At 35.8% G+C, this 22701-nt stretch overlaps 1 protein-coding gene across 2 annotated transcripts in view; it reads right to left on the bottom strand.

Moving 5' to 3' along the window:
* The window catches only part of CTNNA3 (catenin alpha 3), a 1846273-nt gene that overhangs the window by 174002 nt on the left and 1649570 nt on the right, over positions 1–22701 (bottom strand). For both annotated transcript variants that reach the window (XM_040242231.1, XM_040242230.1), the window contains exon 15: positions 8016–8197. In XM_040242231.1, the coding sequence (XP_040098165.1) occupies positions 8016–8197 (182 nt within the window). The remainder of the gene's footprint in view (positions 1–8015; positions 8198–22701) is intronic.

Below are 22701 nucleotides of genomic sequence, written 5' to 3'. Positions count from 1 at the left end.
TTCACTGTGGTATATGCAATTATATATGCATTCTATTTGGACTGTTATAAGTTCTGGGTATAAAACAATAAACAAGTCAGATTTCTTACTTTCTGTTAGGGATATTGAGGCAGAGCACATATAAACAAATGAACTAGGTAACCCAAAAGCACTAATTATAAACTGGAAAGTAACAGAGTCTTGTGATATAGATAAACAGGTTATAAGAAGTCTTTACAACAGATGGCCAAGAACTTCTCTGATGGATAGCCTAAGACTAGAAGAAACAGCCATGAAAACTCATGCAGGTTAACCCTTATACCTGTTTTTATTTCTTTCCCTTTGTTTCAGTGTTTATGTTCTACCCTCTTTGCTACATCTTTGGCTATAGTTATTCATCTTTTACAATTTCATTCTATCCCTAACCAATTCCCCATTCCCTTCAATGTAGAACATACTCCAGTTATTTAGAAATCTCTAGATCATGTGCTGATCAGCTGCCTTCTTTAATTTACTACTTTGATTATCTTTGTTTTATTATCTACTCTTCTCTTATCTACCTTGTAATGAATTAAGAAGGCTGTTTTCTCTGTCACCACATATTGAAGCCACTTAGACAAAAGTAACCATAAATTTAGAATTGCCAAAACTATACTATCTTTTCAATCTTCACTTTAACTAAGACTCCTTCATGCTAAATAATTAATTGATCATTCACTGAAACTTAACTATGACTCAAGAATCCTTCTTTGCATATAACAAAATTTCTTATTATGCCTTCCTTGAGTGCTTTGTCTTTATGAGATTCTATTTCTTCTTCTCGCTTCTTAAAAGCTTTTTAAAATCTCTTGACTTTGTCCTTGATTGCTTTTATTCTAATTTTAGATTCTGCTTGTATACGTACCCTTTATACTAGAGAACTCTCATTGACACACTTATCAAGCTGATATAAAATAGTTCTTAGTTCAGGTTTCTTTCCATGATGTGTTGTTTCCCATGTACAATGTATGAACACTCTTATATGTAGCTCAATAAAAAAAGAAAAGAAAAAATGAATCAAAGACTTGGCAGAAAACTTAAATAGAAATTTCTCCAAAGAAGCCATACAGATGGCCAAGAGACACATAAACAGATACTCAACATCAGTAATTAGAGAAATGTAAATCAAAACTATGATGATACCTCCTCACACTTGTCAGAATGGCCTTTATCCAAAAATCTACAAACAATAAATGCCAGATAAAAAAGAATCTTCCTATACTGTTGGAGAAGGAAATGGCAACCCACTCCAGTACTCTTGCCTGGAAAATCCCATGGACGGAGGAGCCTGATAGGCTACAGTCCATGGGGTCTCGAAGAGTCGGACACTACTGAGAAACTTCACTTTCACTTCACTTTCACGCACTGGAGAAGGAAATGGCAACCCACTCTAGTATTCTTGCCTGGAGAATCCAGGGACAGAAGAGCCTGGTGGGCTGCCATCTATGGGGTCGCACAGAGCTGGACACGACTGAAGCGACTTAGCAGCAGCAGCATACTGTTGGTGGGAGTGTAAATTGGTATAATCACTATGGAGAACAGTATGGAGGCTTCTTAAAGAACTAAAACTAGAACTACCAAATGATCCAGCAACCCAACTCCTAGGCCTATACTGCAGAAAACCATAATTCAAAAGGGTGCATGCACCCTGATGTTCACTGCAGCCCTATTTACAATAACCAGGACATGGAAGCCACCTAAATGTCCATCAGCAGAGGAATGGATAAAGACGCGGTACATAATACAATGGACTATTACTCAGCCATGAAAAGGAATGAAATACTGTCATTTACAGACACATGGGTGGACCCAGAGGTCTCTTTATTGAGTGAATTAAGCCTGAAAGAGAAAAACAAATATCATATACTATCACTTGTATGTGGAATCTAGAAAAATGTTAGAGATGAACTATTTGCAAAGCAGAAATAGAGTCACAGATGTAGAGATGAAACTTATGGTTACTAAGGGAAGATGGGGGGCAGGAATGAATTAGGAGCCTGGGATTGACATATACACACTGCTGCTGCTGCTAAGTCACTGCAGTTATGTCTGACTCTCTGAGACCCCAGGACGGCAGCCCACCAGGCTCCCCCGTCCCTGGGATTCTCCAGGCAAGAACACAGGAGTGGGTTGCCATTTCCTTCTCCAATGCATGAAAGTGAGAAGTGAAAGAAAAGTTTCTCAGTAGTGTCCAGCTCTTAGTGATCCCATGGACTGCAGCCTACCAGGCTCCTCTGTCCATGGGATTTTCCAGGCAAGAGTACTGGAGTGGATTGCCATTGCCTTCTCTGATATACACATGACTATAAAACAGATAGCTAATGAGAACCTACTATATAGCACAGAGAGTCCTACCCAATACTCTGTGATGAACTAAATGGTAAGCAAATCTAAAAAAGAGAGGAATATATGTATATGTATGACTGATTCACTTTGTTGTACAGTAAATACTAACACAACATTTTAAAGCAAATATATTCCAATAAAAAGAAAAAAAATAAATGTGTGAACACTTTATGCCTAAACTCAAATTTAATTTTTACTAGAAATGTTTCTTTCATGTTCATTTCCTATCTAGGTTAATTATATAAGTAGCATAATAATGAACATTTATTAATCTTCACTTTCAGAATAAAATGTTAGAATAAACATGAGAGATTTAATTGCTAAGAAAAATGTAAATATTATATCAATTATCTTAATATAAGAAGTATAGTAAAAAGAAGTTGGGTTATAAATGAAATGTAGGACAGAAGCAATAAGAGGCAGAAGAAAGGATAAAAGTGGGTATTTCAATTGGAGGTTAATTACTTTAAAATATTGTATTGGTTTTGCCATACATCAACATGAATCCACCACAGCTATACACATGTTCCCTACCCTGAACCCCCCTCCCTCCTCCCTCCCCGTACCATCCCTCTGGGTCATCTCAGTGCACCAGCCCCAAGCATCCAGTATCATGCATTGAACCTGTACTGGCGATTCATTTCAATATTGTAAAGTAATTAACCTCCAATTTAAATAAATACATTTATATTTTTAAAAAATTTTAAAAAGAGTGAGAAGTTGAGATATAACTAATATACATATAACAATATACATTTTATAGATAAGAAATGTTTTAAGGTCTATAAATATAAACAATAAAATAATAAATACATAAAACTAGGAAAACATGGAAGAAAAAGTAATATAAATGCCTTATATTCTCTTTTGCAGGAAAAGCCAATAAATCATCTATCATAAGGTATACTGCTTAGAGACATAGAGATAATCACAAGAATTATATCAGATAAAGTTAAAAGTATTTACCTGTCTCTCCTTTGTGGAAGTAAGGATTGTTTTCCATAATTTTTAAATTACTCAGTGGGTTTTAGTTTGCTATTTCCCTATTTTACAAACACACACACATACACATATGTAGAATATAGTACATGTCAGTTGTAATATATTAGTATTTTTATATATGAGGAAAACATACATGTGTATGTGTTAATGTTGTCTGAATTGTTTCCTAGGAATACTGTAGTATCTTTCAACATGTAAATTTAAGTTTAGTATTATATATGGAAAATGTTTTTGATTTAGACTTAAATATTAGTTGTTGTATTATTTCTTAATTCTTCAAAGGGAGTCTTGCCTCCATTTCAAGCTTTCCTTCCTCTCAGTATTTTCTTTTTTCTTAAAAATCTTTATCTCATAGTCATTCTCTTGGTTAATCTCCTGCTTGTCTTCACCTTATGGAATTTTTATTTGAATCTATTTTCCTTTGGGCACTAAAAATTTTCAACTTTCAGACATTTTTATTGCTTAATTTCCTCCCAAAGTCTTATTAACTCATTGCATTTCTCATTTCCCTTTTCTCTTTTAAAATTCATCTTAGTTTTTGATTTTATGAATCCAAGTTTTAAAATATGCATCTCCAACTCTTTAGTTTTTGAATTTCACTTTAATTTGCAGTATTGTGACACAGTTTTATTTGTGTTTTGTATTTGTTTTCTAGGTGTGAGGTTTCTATCAGCTAAATTGTTCTGGTGTTTTTTCAGCTTTATTAAAGCATAATTGACAAAAATGCATTTATAGGGTACAATGTGATGATTTGATATATCTATACTCTGTGATATATCTATACTCCTGGAGGAGGAAATGGCAACCCACTCCAGTATTTTTGCCTAGAGAATTCCATGGACAGAGGAGCCTGGCGGGCTACAGTCCATGGGGTCGCAAAAAGTCGGACACGACTGAGCGACTAATATAATAATATAATATACTCTGTGAAATGGTTATGACAATCAACTTAATTACCATATCCATTACCTTACATGATTACCTTTTTTTTTTTTTTGCATGAGAACTCTTAAGATTTACTCTCAGCAAATTTCTGTATCAATATTTATGGTCAACATGCTATATATTAGATCTTCAGAAATCATTCATCTTATAACTGAAAGTTTGCAATCATTGACCAACTTCTCTCCATTTCTCCCACTCCTCAAACCCCACCATTCCACTCTGACTTATTTTATTTTAAGATTCTACATACAAATTTATAAATTATAATAGTATTTATCTTTCACTGTGTGACTTATTTTACTTAACATAATGCCCACCAGGGTCATCCATATGTCCCAAATGGCACAGGTAGGGTTTCCTTTATTATAACTGAAAGAATTCACATGTATCATTTATTAAAATGTATCATGGCATCTGGTCCCATCACTTCATGGGAAATAGATGGGGAAACAGGGGAAACAGTGAGAGACTTTATTTTGGGGGGCTCCAAAATCACTGCAGATGGTGATTGCAGCCATGAAATTAAAAGACGCTTACTCCTTGGAAGGAAAGTTATGACCAACCTAGATAGCATATTCAAAAGCAAAGACATTACTTTGCCAAGAAAGGTCCATCTAGTCAAGGCCATGGTTTTTCCAGTGGTCATGTATGGATGTGAGAATTGGACTGTGAAGTGGACTATGAAGAAAGCTGAGCACCGAAGATTTGATGCTTTTGAACTGTGGTGTTGGAAAAGACTCTTGAGAGTCCCTTGGACTGCAAGGAGATCCAACTAGTCCATCTTAAAGGAGATCAGTCCTGGGTGTTCATTGGAAGGACTGATGCTGAAGCTGAAACTCCAATACTTTGGCCACCTCATGTGAAGAGTTGACTCATTGGAAAAGACTCTGATGCTGGGAGGGATTGGGGGCAGGAGGAGAGGGGATGACAGAGGATGAGATGGCTGGATGACATCATTGACTCAATGGACATGAGTCTGAGTGAACTCTGGGAGTTGGTGATGGACAGGGAGGCCTGGCATGCTGTGATTCATGGGGTCGCAAAGAGTCAGACACGACTGAGCAACTGAACTGAACTGAACTGAATAATATATACAAACATTTTTATATACCATGTTTTCTCTATTTATCCATTCATTGAGGGACAGTAAGATTGTTTCCATTTCTTGACTATTGTGAATAATGAATGCTACAGTGAATATGGGAACAACAGTATCTCCTAAAAGTAATTATTTCCTTTGCGTATGTACCCAGAAGTATGCTCATTTTCTATGTCCCATTATATAGCTTTTTTTGTCATTGATCTGAATCTTCTCCATTTTAGGCAGAGCTCTTAGACAACAGCACTATCTTTAAATCAATACTGTGAAGTATATACTATCCTAGGACTTCACTAGTGGCTCAGAAGGTAAAGAATCCACCTGCAATGCAGTAGACTTGGGTTCGATCCCAGGGTTGCAAAGAGCCCCTGGAGGAGGGCATTGGCAACCCACTCCAGTATTCTTGCTTAGAGAATAGCCATGGACAGAGGTGCCTGGCAGGCTATAGTCCATGAGGTTGTAAAGAGTCGGACACAACTGAGGGACTAGCACAGATACTTTCCTTAGTGGGTAACATTAAGGTGGTAGTGTGGGGAAGGGGAAAGGTTGGTTGACATATAATGTGATTCTCCTTATTTATGTCCAGATATGTGTGTGTGTGTGTGTGTGTATATATATATGTATATATATAATTTGTCCATTTTTCTTCTAGGACACTTAATATTTTTTAATATCTATAAGAATTCATCATATATAAATGAGATCAAAATTTTGTTATTTTCTGTTACAGATGTTTACTCAATTCTTCATTTATATTTCAGTATGGTTTAGGACATTCTATTGATACTTAGAGCCTTTAATATTATTCAATTTCATGATCCATTTTTATGAGGTCTTTGTACATAATTCTTAGAAAATTTTTCTCAGGCTTAACTTGAATGAAATATTCATGAATATTTTCCATTGATTATTATTTTTAAATTACATTTATGTCATTCCTCCATCTAAAAGTTATTTTATGTTTAATGTATGCAATATAAATGAATAGTTTTATAAGTATACTAGGTCTGCTTCAGAATATTCTGTTCTGTGGCTTTTATAATTACATCAAGACTAAGTTATTTTAATTGTTCTACTTTTGCTCATTTAGTAACTGGTAAGACAAGCACTCTATACATTACAGTTCTTTGGCTAGTTCTATAAAATAATATTTTGAAGTTACAGTTACCCTGCTTATTTAACTTATATGCACAGTACATCATGCAAAAAGCCAGGCTAGATGAATCACAAACTGGAATCAAGATTGCTGGGAGAAATATCAACAACCTCAGATACACTCATGACACCACTCCAATGACAGAAAGGAAGGAGGAACTAAAGGCACTAAAGACACTCTTGATGAGGGTGAAAGAAGGGAGTGAAAAAGCCGGCTTTAACTCAACATTCAGAAAACTAAGATCATGGCATCCGGGCCCATCACTTCATGGTCAATAGATGGGGAAAAAGTGGAAGCATTGATAGATTTTATTTTCTTGGGCTCCAGATCACTGCAGATGGTGACTGCAGCCATGAAATAAAAGGATGCTTGCTCCTTGGAAGGAAAGCTATGAAAAATCTAGACAGAATATTAAAAAGGGACATCACGTTGCCAACAAATGTCCATACAATGAAAGCTGTAGTTTTTCCAGTAGCTTTAGAAGCTGAAGCTCCAAAACTTTGGCCACCTGATGCAAAGACCTGACCCACTGGAAAATACCCTGATACTGGGAAAGACTGAAGACAGGAGAAGGGGACAACAGAAGATGAAATGGTTAGATGGCATCACTGACTCAACAGACATGAGTTTGAACAAACTCTGGGAGATAGTGAGGTACAGGCAAGCCTGACATGCTGCCGTCCATGAGGCTGCAAAAAGTCAGACATCACTTAGTGACTGAACAATAACAATAAGAAACATGTTCATTATTTCTAGAATATACACACAATGAACAATTCCTTCATGCACATCATTAAGTGTTTGTAATTTCAAATATATCTGGTTGATATCTCCGTATGTAGCTATGAAAATCAATCATTCAGAGAGCTCCAAGAGAAATCATAATTTGATTTACCATTTTTTTTTGTAAAAAAAAAAGCTAGTATAATACACAGAGAAGGTTCTTGAGAGTGAAGGCATTAAGTGACTTCTAAAATTGTTCCTCAGGTGTTTATGAGAAATTCTGCCTCATTTATTTGTCAAAACCTCTGCTGCTGCTGCTGTCGCTAAGTCGCTTCAGTCGTGTCCGACTCTGTGCGACCCCATAGACAGCAGCTCACCAGGCTCCCCCGTCCCTGGGATTCTCCAGGCAAAACACTGGAGTGGGTTGCCATTTCCTTCTCCAAGGCATGAAAGTGAGAAGTGAAAGTGAAGTCGCTCAGTTGTGTCCGACAGCCTACCAGGCTCCTCCATCCATGGGCTTTTCCAGGCAAGAGTACTGGAGTGGGGTGCCATTGCTTTCTCCGCAAAACCTCTAGAAACTACCTATAACTTTCTAATTCTTTAGCATTTACTTTTCCCATACCACTTAACTTTTAGCACCTGACACTCGGAGAAACTCAAAGGTTCACTGATTTGACAAATGTTTCTAATATGATAAATATTACACACCAATTCCCACAAAATTACCTTGTGAAGTCTGTCATCTCCATCATGATCATACACATCTTCTTGGCCAGAACAATGATATCATTGCTCGTATCGTCCCATATCTCAATTTCAGCATCCAGCTTGCTCTTCACTTTCTTGAAGTCAGCAACTTGCTCAGCAATCTTTTCCTTTTCTGCCTCAGGCAATTGAGTCATCTTAGCCTAAAACAGGTGATAGTTCAATTTATAATCATTCCATTATGTCAAATACATTTTACAATGAAGTGATTATTATCAGATGTTTATAAAACTTTTTCCTTTAAGAATAGAGACATAATGCTTTTCTGTTTTAAATTTATTTTTAATAGAAGGATAATTGCTTTACAACACTGTGTCGGCTTTTGCCATACATCAGCCTGAATCAGCCATAAAGTCATATAACAAAACTATCCAGGTTTAACTTTTTGTATAAAAATCTATTGAATCATAATTGTTTGCAACAATGTTAGAATGTAAAATTACAGTATTAGTTAGAACCACAACATTAAATTTATGAATATCAAAGTATAATTTATGACATATTTAAATCTATTCTTTAATATAAATGTAGGACTTCCCAAATTTTGAATGTATTATAAATTAATTCAAACTTAATTTAATGCCTCACATGTTAGACAAGTATATACCTCTTTAAATTATACTAACAGTATGCCTCAAAAGGTACAAATATAAAAGAAAATATTGAAATGAGACTATTTATATCTATGTATATATTTACATTAATAGATGGAATTAATTACAAACACTGAATACACATTGGTAAACAGTACAGTACACATTTCTAAATCATATGTATATAGACAAGTACATTTATAAAATTCTAAGGGTTAATGTGTATATGGTACATGTAAACATATTCAGGTATGTATGTGTACACAAACTATCTGAGGGAAGAATAAAAATGTTATAGGCAAAGTTTGCTAAGGCAGCCCTCCCTAACTAACATCCTGAGATTTGAGGTGTAAATTCTTATGCACAGTGAACTTAATGCACTGGCGTAGTACTATTCTTTGTATATATCATATTTTGGACAGTATGCAGACTTGCCTCTTGCATTTGAAATTTGAAATGTGGGATCATAGTAAACCATCCGCACTATTGTGATGTGTACTTAGTCACCCAGTTGGGTCTGACTGTGACTCCACGGACTGTAGCCCGCCAGGCTCCTCCGTCCATGGGGATTCTCCAGGCAAGAGTACTGGAGTGAGTTGCCATGCCCTCCTCCAGGGTATCTCCCCAGTCCAGTGATCAAGCCCAGGTCTTCCGCTTTGCAGGTAAAATCTTTACCATCTGAGCCACCAGGGAAGCTCACCATACCACCACACTACCATATAAACAATTATAACATCTGAAGCCTGTGACTTTTTATCAAATAAAAAAGAACTCTGAAATGAAAGTGATTTGATTATATTAATCAAGGTTATAAAATTTCATGAGGTTGTCTACTCAATCATCTTGTCAAAAAGGAAATTCATACATAATCAAAAAGTAGAACAAGCACATAGGTTTGAGACGGAACATTTATAAATGATAAATCCTATATAAGTGGAACTTTATTTGATCATTCACAGGAAATATATAATAGCTACAATTCCTATGCATTTCCACATGTTAATTTCTAGTTTACCTATCAATGGCAAAATTGGAAGATATAATCTAGAAAGCTTTGCAAAAGTATGATTGCTAGATTCAGAATACTGAAAACACATTTTATTGAGGCAGTAGTGTACAAGAACAATGAAACTAAAATATATTAATGGAAAGAATTATAAGAATGATCAATGGAAAATCTAACCAAAAAATAAAAATCACAGAGCCAATGTCAATTATCTGTCATTTATTACCAATCAGAGGCCTAATTCAGGGTCTAAAATAACTTGGTATTTTTAAATTTTCAGGATTATTCATCCATACTTCAGTTAGCACAAGGCTTGATACATATTGAGTGTACAGTAAATGATAGTTTCTTCTTTATTTCTTTTATTTTTTAACCATACCACACGGCATGTGGAATCTTAGTTTACTGACCAGTGACTGAACCCACTACTGCCATGGAAGCTCAGAAATGTCACCAGTGGATGGCCGGGGAAGTTCAATAGTTATTTCTTATCCAATGAAAATATCAAAATATAATCACATATATAGAACTTAAATTTTCTTTGTTTTCCTTATTTATTTCAAGAACTAAATTAAGCTAGGAGACTAAACTTTTGATTGATGAATGTATAGATGATTCTTCCTTAGGAGGTAAAAATAGATTGTAGTTTCTTTTCTCAGGAAACATGGCCTACGTGATAAGCTTATAAGAAGAGCAACTTTTACTGCTGCTGGTATGTGGCAAAGCATGTAAATAAAGACATAGCTACTTTTTAAATCAGTAGTATACAAGCCATTAATAAAGCTGTAAGGTACTAACCCACTAAACTAGCTGAAAAATAGAAATGAATTTTCCTTTCTTCACTACTAGTCATTATCATTTTCTCCATTTTCATAAAAAGGTAATTAAAGTTGCAAATAATAAAGCCATAGATCAGTTTATTTGGGGCCTCTTTTTATAGTCTTTATCTCAGAGATAATAAATGTATGATTCTGGATCTAAGAAATAATTTTGAAGTGTATTCTGGAATATTGTGGAAACATTTTCACTGTCTTCATGATAAAGTTCAAACTATTCTAGAGGCGATCTGATTAAGTGTATTCCAAGTTCTGTTCCTTGGAATGTCACTGATTTCCAATATGATCTTCAGGAAGTCACTTAACTCTCCTGTCTACATTTCCCCAGACACGAAACGACAATAATTGCAACTGCTATCCATCTGTCAGGCAGGAAACAGAGTCAATTATTCTATAGCACTGAGACTGACCCTGTCCTGGACAAGAATTTCACGGATTGCACTCAATTTCTTTAATAACATCTCAACTCACATGGTGAATTACAATTGGCAGATATTTACTCCTGACAAGATAAAGGCCAAAAGTCAGGCAACAGTTTATAAAATTAAAAGTTCTGGAGAATTCTGACCTTTTTTATTACATGAGGAAAAACAAGAACAAAAAAGCATTAAATTACTGATTAACACCTTTACTGAAGATTTTAGTGCTTCTGTGAATGACTTATTATATGCCACCAATCAATTTCAATTATTATGAAAATATCAAAACAGAACTTAAGAGAATATTTGATATTTAGGAATTATGGGTAAAAGTTCCTTATTGGATTATATTTTTGCAGGATAAGCAAAGAACTGAGGTACGAACTTCAAGATAAATTAAGTGGAATTTCTAATATTATTACTGGCTGGCTAAGTGCTTCTACTCCTGCTCAAATATATAGAATACAACTCTGATATAAAGAGCTATTAAAGGTTTTTTGAATCCCTGCCATCCAAATGCAATTACATTGTATGTTAACTGATTAAAATATTTATTCCAAAAGACAATGAAAATAACATTTATATATGCTAAATACTCTTCTAGGCAAGTTAACATATATTTAAAGTTTAATCATCTTAGCAGCCCTATGAGGTAAGAATATTCTTACTCTAATATTATGGATTATGAAACTGAGTCTCTAAAAGGTTAAATGATTTACTCAAGATTGTAGCGTTAGTAAATGATAGAACCAGGATGAAAACCCAGAAACTCTAGCTCCAGAGTTTTCATTCTATCACTGTGCCTGCAAATGAGAGGAATACCACCCACCAAATACCAAAATATCTACCTTCTCCTCAATGGTATTTCTCTATCACCTTCTATTTTTGAAATGCTTATTGTCCATAATAGGTCTCATCTATTTTAAAATTGAAGTTTTCTTATTTGCAAACTAGAAAAAATGATATTGACTGAACAGATTGTTTTCGAGATCAAATGAATATGTATACAGCTTTTAAAGTTCTTAAGTGCTATTAAATGCTAATGGTTACTCATACTAAGAGATTCAGTTCTTCACTCAATACAGTTAGTGATCCTCACAATTCTAAGGTTATTCTCCTCTCTTCAACAAAAGCTCCCATTAGCCTATAAGACATTTTCAAGTAATACATATATAACTTATAATTTTAGCTCTAAAACAGAGATTACCAGAATTTTTCAAAAAACCAAGATAGTACATCTTTACTAGTATATATATTTTGCAATAAGTCTATTACTTTATTTAACTCTGCTGCTGCTATAATGCAAAAGCCGTAGTAGACCCTATGTAAACAAATGAGCATGACCATGTTCCAATACAACTTTATATGGACAGTTTAATTTGAACTGCATAAAATTTTCACACGTCAAAAATATTATTCTGATTACAGCTATCCTGAATTTCTTTAACCATTTAAAGATGTAAAACAAACAAACAAAACATTTCTATCTCATGGGCTAAACAAAAACAGTCAATGGGCCAGATTTGACCTGCTGACTGGTTTGCCAACACTTGCCAAATCCTGTATCTTTATTTTCAAGTTTGTCAGCAGTACTACCTGCCTCTCAGGCTTGTGATCTTACTTTTTTTTTTTTTTTAAGTTCTCTCCTTTTATCTATCCCATTCTGTTAGGCACAATGTTTGTCCATTTTATCACCAGTGCTTTTATCACATTCACCTCTTTCTTTGTATTTCAGTTACTATTATACAAGCTCAGATCTTAATTTTCTCTTTCATTTTTAATCTTTCTGTCTTGCTACCACTTGACTCAATCTGAATTTGATAAGACTGTGCAATTCTTCAGCCTAAAACATACCATTTATGTCTTCTTACTGAATAAAGGATATAAATTCCTCAAATATCACCATTAAATTTAAAGTAGAAAATTCACATAGAAAATTTCCCAAACCATAAATGTACAATTGAACAACTTTTATAAATTGAGTGAATCCATGTGCTCAACACCCAAATTTAAGAAACACAAAAATTATCAGCATCCCAAAGGCCTCATGTGTCCTATTATAGCCACTATCTCTCAAGAACAATCACATCATCACATATATTTCTAAAGCTACAGATTTTCCTGTTTCTGAACCTTATAAAAATGGAATAATAACAATACTCTTGTACCTGGCTTCTTATGTCAAGCTTTTATATATTTGAAATACATCTATAATTGATACATGTAGTTATAGTCTGTTTATTCTCATTGCTCTATACAGACAGTATTCCCCTTTGTGAAACATAAAACCATTTACTTATCTGCAATTCTATTAATGACCTTTTGGAAAGCATTCTATTTTTGATTGTTATGAATAGTGAATATTCTTATATTTTTCTTTTTGTGCACATACCATTGCATTCTTGAGACTATATCTAGGAGTGAAATTACTATGACACAGGCATCACTATGACCTTTGTCTCTATGAGCTTTTCAATGTTACTTCTCCTTCCTTTCAGGCACTTTACACTCAAGTTAAATCAAGCTATCTATTGTTGCAGGTAAATATCTTAAGGTATTGCCCACTAATTATTTTCCTTATCTGCTTTCCACATCTCATCTTTGTTGGTCCAAACTTAATTATATTCAGAGCCAGATGCATTGAGTATATCTTTCTTCTCCAGCTATATGTAATTATTCCTTTGAAAATCTCAGATAATGTTATGAAATCTTCTCTCAGGATATTTATATTGTTCTCTGTTGTAGCCTAGTTGTTTGTGAATGTGAATATCTTATCTTACTAGATGAAAGGTCTTTGAAAGCATTAATCATCTTTCAGAATAATGGTGAATCTACTTGTTGCTGTTGTTGTTGTTTGGGTCTTCTGCTCCCAGACAACTTGTTGTTGTTGTTTAATCACCAAGTTCTATCTGACTCTTTTGCAACCCCATGGACTAACCCACCAGGCTCTTCTGTCCATGGGATTTCCCAGGCAAGGATACTGGAGCAGGTTGCCATTTCCTTTTCCAGCTCCTAGACTGAATGTTTCCTCAAAGTAGGGACATATATATGATAAATGTTTGTTTCAAGTTGTTAATAGAAACTATCAACACATAAAGAAAAACAGGAGTGTAGGATCAAAAATTTTATAGCACTGATCTTGTATTTTATTGGTCATTTACATTTACACATTTCCTAAGCTCGTACCTCTAAAAGGGAGAAATTAATTTCTCTTATTTTATCTGTTCATTTCTCTTTTCAATTTTTTTAAATTTAATTTTGTCTTATATTTGAGTATAGTTGATTTACAATATTGTGTTAGTTCCAGGTGTCAGTTCAGTTCAGTCGCTCAGTCGTGTCTGACTCTTTGCGACCCCATCAATCGCAGCACGCCAGGCCTCCCTGTCCATCACCAACTCCCGGAGTTTACTCAGACTCACGTCCATCGAGCCAGTGATGCCATCCAGCCATCTCATCCTCTGTCGTCCTCTTCTCCTGCCCCCAACTCCTCCCATCATCCAAGTCTTTTCCAATGAGTCAACTCTTTGCATGAGGTGGCCAAAGTACTGGAGTTTCAGCTTCAGCATCATTCCTTCCAAAGAAATCCCAGGGCTGATCTCCTTCAGAATGGACTGGTTGGATCTCCTTGCAGTCCAAGGGACTCTCAAGAGTCTTCTCCAACACCACAGTTCAAAAGCATCAATTATTCGGCACTCAGCCTTCTTCACAGTCCAACTCTCACATCCATACATGAACACTGGAAAAACCATAGCCTTGACTAGACGGACCTTTGTTGGCAAAGTAATGTCTCTGCTTTTGATATGCTATCTAGGTTGGTCATAACTTTTCTTCCAAGGAGTAACCATCTTTTAATTTCATGGCTGCAGTCACCATCTGCAGTGATTTTGGAGCCTCAAAAATAAAGCCTGACACTGTTTCCACTGTTTCCCCATCTATTTCCCATGAAGTGATGGGACCGGATGCCATGATCTTCGTTTTCTGAATGTTGAGCTTTAACCCAACTTTTTCACTCTTCTCTTTCACTTTCATCAAGAGGCTTTTTAGTTCCTCTTCACTTTCTGCCACAAGGGTGCTGTCATCTGCATATCTGAGGTTATTGATATTTCTCCCGGCAATCTTGATTCCAGCTTGTGTTTCTTCCAGTCCAGTGTTTCTCATGACGTACTCTGCATAGAAGTTAAATAAGCAGGGTGAAAATATACAGCCTTGACGTACTCCTTTTCCTATTTGGAACCAGTCTGTTGTTCCATGTCCAGTTCTAACTGTTGCTTCCTGACCTGCATACAAATTTACAGGAAAGCAATTCAGTTATACATATACCCATTCTTTTTCAGATTTTCTATTCCCATGTAGATTATTACAGAATAGAGTAGAGTTCCCTGTGCTACAGGGTAGGTCCTTGTTGATCATCTATTTTATATACAGCAGTGTCGACATGTTAATCTCAAGTTCCTAATACCCTACTTTCAAACAGAATTTTGTTATTCCTGTATCAGTCAGTTCAGTTCAGTCACTCAGTCATGTCCGACTCTTTGCAACCCCACAGACTGCAGCACACCAGGCTTCCCTGTCCATCACCAACTCCTGCAGCCTACTCAAACTCATGTCCATTGTGTCACAGATGCCATCCAACCATCTCATCCTCTGTCATCCCCTTCTCCTCTTGCCCTCAATCTTTTCCAGATCAGGGTCTTTGGAAATGAGTTAATTCTTTGCATCAGGTGGTCAAATTATTGGAGTTTCAGCTTCAGCATCAGTCCTTCCAATGAATATTCAGGACTGATTTCCTTTAGGATTGACTGGTTGGATCTCCCTGCAGTCCAAGGAACTCTCAAGAGTCTTCTCTAAGATCACAGGTCAAAAGCATCAATTCTTCTGTGCTCAGCTTTCTTTATAGTCCAACTTTCACATCCATACATGATTACTGGAAAAACCATAGCTTTGTCTAGATGGACCTTTGTTGGCAAAGTAATATCTCTGCTTTTTGATATGCTGTCTAGGTTGGTCATAGCTTTTCTTCCAAAGAGCAAGCATCTTTTATTTTATGGTTATAGTCACCATCTGCAGTGATTTTGGAGCCCCCAAAAATAAAGTGTCTCACTGTTTGCATTGTTTCCCCATCTACTTGCCATGAAGTGATGGGACCAGATGCCATGATCTTTGTTTTCTGAATGTTGAGCTTTAAGCCAACATTTTCACTCTCTTCTTTCACTTTCATCAAGAGGCTCTTTAGTTTTTCACTTTCTACCATAAGGGTGCTGTCATTTGCATATCTGAGGTTATTGACATTTCTCCTGGCAATCTTGATTCCAGCTTCTCCTTCATCCAGCCCGGCATTTCTCATGATGCACTCTTCATATAAGTTAAATAAGCAGGGTGACAATATATAGCCTTGACATACTCCTTTCCTGATTTGGAACCAGTCTGTTGTTCCATGTCCAGTTCTAACTGTTGCTTCTTGACCTGTATACAGAGTTCTCAGGAGGCAGGTCAGGTGGTCTGGTATTCTTATCTCTTTAAGAATTTTCCACAGTATGTTGTGATCCACACAGTCAAAGGCTTTGGCATAGTCAATAAAGCAGAAATAGATGTTTTTCTGGAACTCTCTTCCTTTTTCGATGATCCAGTAGAGGTTTGCAATTTGATATCTGGTTCCTCTACTTTTCTAATTCCAGCTTGAACATCTGGAAGTTATTTCTCTAACACTACACTAATTGCACAATTGATCTATTTTTTTACGTACTTTTAAATTTCACTAAGCTCATCACTACTACCTAAAATAGTGGTATGCTTATATTAGTTTTTGTTTTTTTACTTAAAACATCAAATGATTTTCATTACCCTTTTAAAAAGAGGGAAAATTGATAATAGAAAAAAGGCAAAAAAAAAAAAAATGTTGTTATACAGAAGTTCATTCAAATTCCAGCTCTGTCAAATACTAGCTTTGAAGACAGTAACTTAACTACCAGCAGTTTCACCACATGTTAAATAATAATAATCTTATTAGGGGTTTTCAGACCATTAGGGTTATGTCTGTAAACAATGGTACCTAGAATATATTTGAGTCTTAGTCAATGGTGATTACAATTAATCTATATAACTACAAGAGCATGGCCTCCAAGAGTTTCTAAAATATTATGGAAGTGAAAGTCTCTGTCATGTCTAACTTTTCGTGACCCCATAGATTACAGCTTGCCAGGCTTCTGTGTCCATGGAATTTTCCAGGACAAAATACTGGAGTGGATAGCCTTTCCTTTCTCCAGGGGATCTTCCCAACCCAGGAATTAAACCTAGGTTTCCCACAATGCAGGCAGTTTCTTTACAATCTGAGCCACCAAGGAAGCCCATTATGGAAAAGGGCACTTAAAAATATTTAAATAGCTATCTCATAGAATTGAAGAAGTGATCAAGTAATATACTGAGTAAATATATTCCATAAGCAAAAAAATATATAGTAGAGAAGCTCACCATAATTCTCTTATTTTCAGAAGTTCTAGAATCTAAATTACTTATTTTGTAGATAAAGAAACTGAGTTCTAGGAAAAAAGGGTCTTGAAAAATGTTATCCAGCTAGTTAATGGCAGATTTGTTACATAAATCTACCTGTTGCCATTATTAATACTTTTTACCATAAAATCACTTTGCTTTCAGTTCAGTTCAGTTGCTCAGTCGTGTCTGACTCTTTGCTACCCTATGAACTGCAGCACGCCAGGCCTCCCTGTCCATCACCAACTCCCGGAGTTCACTCAGACTCACATCCATCAAGTCAGTGATGCCATCCAGCCATCTCATCCTCTGCCGTCCCCTTCTCCTCCTGACTCCAATCCCTCCCAGCATCAGAGTCTTTTCCAATGAGTCAACTCTTCACATGAGGTGGCCAAAGTACTGGAGTTTCAGCTTTAGCATCATTCCTTGCAAAGAACACCCAGGACTGACCTCCTTTAGAAAGGACTGGTTGGATCTCCTTGCAGTCCAAGGGACTCTCAAGAGTCTTCCCCATCACTTTGCTTTACTTAGCTATAAATTTTATGTGAAAATTGAATTTTTAAGCAAATCATATGATTCTGCTTCCTTCCCTATCCATAAACCAGGATAGAATACAGAAACAGTATTTAATTAAAATAAGTAATCCACAAATACTATTTTTATAAATATTAGGAAATTTCTAATTGATTAATATTATTCATGTGGGTGGGTAACTAGAACTCAACATTCAAAATAAAATGTTTTTAAATATTAAAAATATGCCTGATGTATGCATATTAGATAAATATTTCTGAAAGAAGAATTCTTATTCTTACCTCCAGAGTTTCTTGAATAGTAGCATTTATAATTTTTTAATAAGCCCAGAGGCATTTGGGAATGAAAATGTTTTTTAATATATCAAAAATATAAGCAATAGAATATTGCTAAATTGGAGTTTAGAAAATCTAAAGTACTGCCAGTAGAAATTCAACTTAATTAAAATTTGGAGAAAAAATTCATTAAGAAAGTGTTTTGGGATTGATTTTTTAAGCATACTAAATTGTAATTTCAAAGATATTCTTGAGAATTCATTAAGGAAAGTTTCCCATAACATTTTAAAATGATATTTATGGATTGAAATTGGACTCTGCTTTAAGGAATAATATGTATTTCTATATTTTTATACATAGTATTTTACTTCAAATTTATAAATATATTAGCTTTACAAAGTTCTCCATTTCCTCATCTGTCAAAAAAAATAGTACTCTTAAAATCTTGTGGGGTATACTCACAGATTCCTACTAAAGAAAGCCTATCTCAGTTTATTATAAAACATTATAGTCTTCAGGGGCTCGGTTGAAACAGAGTTAAGTCTTAAATCATCAGGCTTAACTTGATTGATTGCCTACCTTCTAATGTTAATTATAATAATGGAAATTGACATTTGTTCATGCTTCCCACATGTCAGTCACTTTGCTAAGCACTTTTGGAAAATTACACCATATGAATAATAATATTCTAAGGTTCATATTGTTAATATCTACCTTTTACAATCATGGAAATGAGACCTGTAGGGGACATATACATATTACCTATAAATGAAGAAACATTTCCAAGGTGTTTTTGTTGTTTTTTCCTTTTATGCTATCAGTTCAGTTGCTCAGTTGTGTCCGACCCTAAGCGACCCCATGGATTGCAGCATGCCAGGCTTTGCTGTCCATCACCAACTCCCAGAGCTTACTCAAACTCATGTCCATAGAGTCGGTGATGCCATCCAACCATCTCATCCTCTGTCGTTCCCTTCTCCTCCCGCCTTCAATCTTTCCCAGCATCAAGGTCTTTTCCAGAGAGTCAATTCTTCGCATCAGGTGGCCATACCTCTTTCTTTATGGCTTCATTTGTAGCATAGATTTTAGCACTAGGAGTTAAATGTTAGCCTTGAGAAAAATAGTCATATACTGCTTTCAAAACAACTTATGTCTTGGTTTTAGGATAAAATAAAGCTGTAAAGGCATTTGGAAAACAGAGAAATTTGAGTATAGATTGTTCAGTTCAGTTCAGTTGCTCAGTCATGTCCGACTCTTCCGGACCCCATCAATCACAGCACGCCAGGACTCCCTGTCCATCACCAACTCCCGGAGTTCACACAGACTCACGTCCATTGAGTCCGTGATGCCATCCAGCCATCTCATCCTCGGTTGTCCCCTTCTCCTCCTGCCCCCAATCCCTCCCAGCATCAAAGTCTTTTCCAATGAGTCAACTCTTCGCATGAGGTGGCCAAAGTACTGGAGCTTCAGCGTTAGCATCATTCCTTCCAAAGAAACCCCAGGGCTGATCTCCTTCAGAATGGACTGGTTGGATCTCCTTGCAGTCCAAGGGACTCTCAAGAGTCTTCTCCAACACCACAGTTCAAAAGCATCAATTATTCAGCACTCAGCCTTCTTCACAGTCCAACTCTCACATCCATACATGACCACAGGAAAAACCATAGCCTTGACTAGATGGACCTTAGTCCACAAAGTAATAGATTGTTAGGAAGTATTAAAAGTGATTATTAATATTCCTATGAATGATAACAATATTAGTTATATAAAAGAATACAAATTATTTTAGGAGATACTCACTGAAATATTTAGGCATAAAATGTTATGATGTTGCAAGCTTCTTTGAAGTGGTTTAGAAATACAAAGCAATTATGACTCTGGAAGTATGTTAAAAGTACTGTATCTAGATAAGGGAAATATGTGTGTACATTACAGAAGGGTTAAATTTTTCCATACATTTAATGGAAAAATAAAATCAATAAATAAAATTAAATTAAAATTTTAAAAGAATTACTTTAAAAAATTGAAAAGCTTGGAAAACAGATATTTTCTGTTTTCTTATTTTGTCAAGGTATCAGGGGTTTTTATAGGCCATATAATTTATTCTCTTATCCTAAAATACAATTTAATCTGTCATATCACTGATCAAAGATGCTTCAACTTCTCTTTGGACATACCTGAAGCCTCAATTCTGAGTTCTCTGGTACTAAGAGACAAGTAAGGTTTACTAATAAAAAGTGAAAGAAAGTGAAAGTCACTCACTCATGGCTGATTCTTTGATACCCCACAGTCCGTGGAATTCCCGAGGCCAGAATATTGGAGTGGGTAGCCTATCCCTTCTACAGTGGATCTTCCCAACCCAGGAATCCAACCCAGGTCTCCTGCACTGCAGGTGGATTCTTTACCAACTGAGCTATCAGGGAAGCCCCTAACAGTAAAAACAAAAATTGAATGAGATTCATGACCTACAGAAGTAATCCTCACATAGTGAAATATCATGGATGTGAGAGCTGGACTGTGAAGAACGCTGAGTGATGAAGAATTGCTTTTGAACTGTGGTGTTGGAGAAGACTCTTGAGAGTCCCTTGGACTGCAAGGAGATCCAACCAGTCCATTCTGAAGGAGATCAACCCTGGGTATTCTTTGGAAGGAATGATGCTAACGCTGAAACTCCAGTTCTTTGGCCACCTCATGTGAAGAGTTGACTCATTGGAAAAGACTCTGATGCTGGAAGGGATTGGGGGCAGGAGGAGAAGGGGACGACCGAAGATGAGATGGCTGGATGGCATCACTGACTCAATGGATGTGAGTTTGAATGAACTCCGGGAGTTGGTGATGGACAGGGAGGCCTGGCGTGCTGTGATTCATGGGGTCACAAAGAGTCGGACACGACTGAGCAACTGAACTGAACTGAAATGAACTGAACTGAACTGAACTGAAACTCATAGAAAACAAGTTCATTCAGGATCCTGGTGTGTATCATATGATTGAAATTTAAGTAAATGTGACTATGGTTTTTCCAGTAGTCATGTATGGCTGTGAGAGTTGGACCATAAAGAAGGTTGAGCACCAAAGAATTAATGCTTTTGAACTGTGGTGTTGGAGAAGACTCTTGAGAGTCCCTTGGACTGCAAAGAGATCAAATCAACCAATCCTAAAGGAAATAAATCCTGAATATTCATTGGAGGGACTGATGCTGAGGCTGAAGCTCTAATATTTGGCCACCTGATGTGAAGAGCTGACTCATTGGAAATAAGACCCTGATGCTGGGAAAGATTGAAGGCAGGAGGAGAAGGGGACAACAGAGAATGAGATGGTTGGATAGCATCACCGACATGATGGACATGAGTTTGAGCAAGCTCCAGGAGATGGTAAAGGACAGTGAAGCCTGGTGTCCTGCTGTCCATGGGGTTGCAAAAAGTCAGACATGACTGAGGGGCTGAACAACAAAAATGAATATTATTTTCTTTATGGTCCTCTCTATATTTTTAAAATATAAACATTACAAGGATTTAGACTAATTTATATTCAATTGCATCATTTTTTTCTTTAGATCTTCATTCTATGTTTCTGTAATACTTTTTGTCTCAGGTCTTGACAAGGCTGAAAAAGTAGAAATACTCAGGCTTTGAAGCTACACTGCTACACATAAATAAGGAACAATTCAATAAGTAAATATTATATAGAGGCTGTGAGAAATCCAATCAAGTCTTAAAAAGCCCATTCATTTTATTCACAAGACTGCCTCTAGGATGTGACTCAGACCTTAGCAAATTATACTTTGCACACAATTTAAGGAAGTTTAGTTACCTGAATTCCATGTCCCAGTTTACAGTAAATTGGAAGTAGACAGGAAGAATGCTAGTCTGACCCCAGGAAAGGAAAATAAAATCTATCAAAGAAGTGAAAGAAAGCTCAGATAACTCAGCGTCTTTCAGTTTATGAATAAACTTTCCTATGCAAATCAGGGCACCTCCATCCTATCAGTGTATTATAGCATAGTACAATTATGTTTGGTCATAATAATGACAATGAGTCATCTATAGCATCATCACCTAGCATTTACTGCATAGGAGTTATATGGCACCATTCCTGCTCTCAAGAAATTTAAAATCCCTCTGCCCAGAAAATATCAAATTACATTTGGAATATTTTGGTTGGTAAGTTAATCATATAAAATACAATTTGAAGACCAATTCCAGTAGATTTGTTTTTAAGTTTTAAGATGTGTATCTTCATCAGAGATGACTTGTTCTAGAACCGTTCCTGAAAAGCAAGTGTTTTATTAAATAAGGTTTTCGAATATCTATGATGATGTGATATTTAATGTCTGTTTATAACTAATTAAAATACTTTTCAAAGATAAAATTTTGACAAGTTACATGAATAGTGCACCACTAAAACAGATATAACTTGAAAACTTTTTCATCTCTACTGATAGTATAGCTCCTTCTTAATTGTACTTTGTAATGCATATAATCTATAACACTTATATATGTATGAA

The sequence above is a fragment of the Oryx dammah genome, unplaced genomic scaffold (genome assembly GCF_014754425.2).
Source record: "Oryx dammah isolate SB20612 unplaced genomic scaffold, SCBI_Odam_1.1 HiC_scaffold_6, whole genome shotgun sequence".
NCBI classification, from domain to species: Eukaryota; Metazoa; Chordata; class Mammalia; order Artiodactyla; family Bovidae; genus Oryx; species Oryx dammah.
The sequence above is the reverse complement of the archived record's forward strand: the minus strand, read 5'-3'. Positions and strand labels throughout refer to the sequence as shown.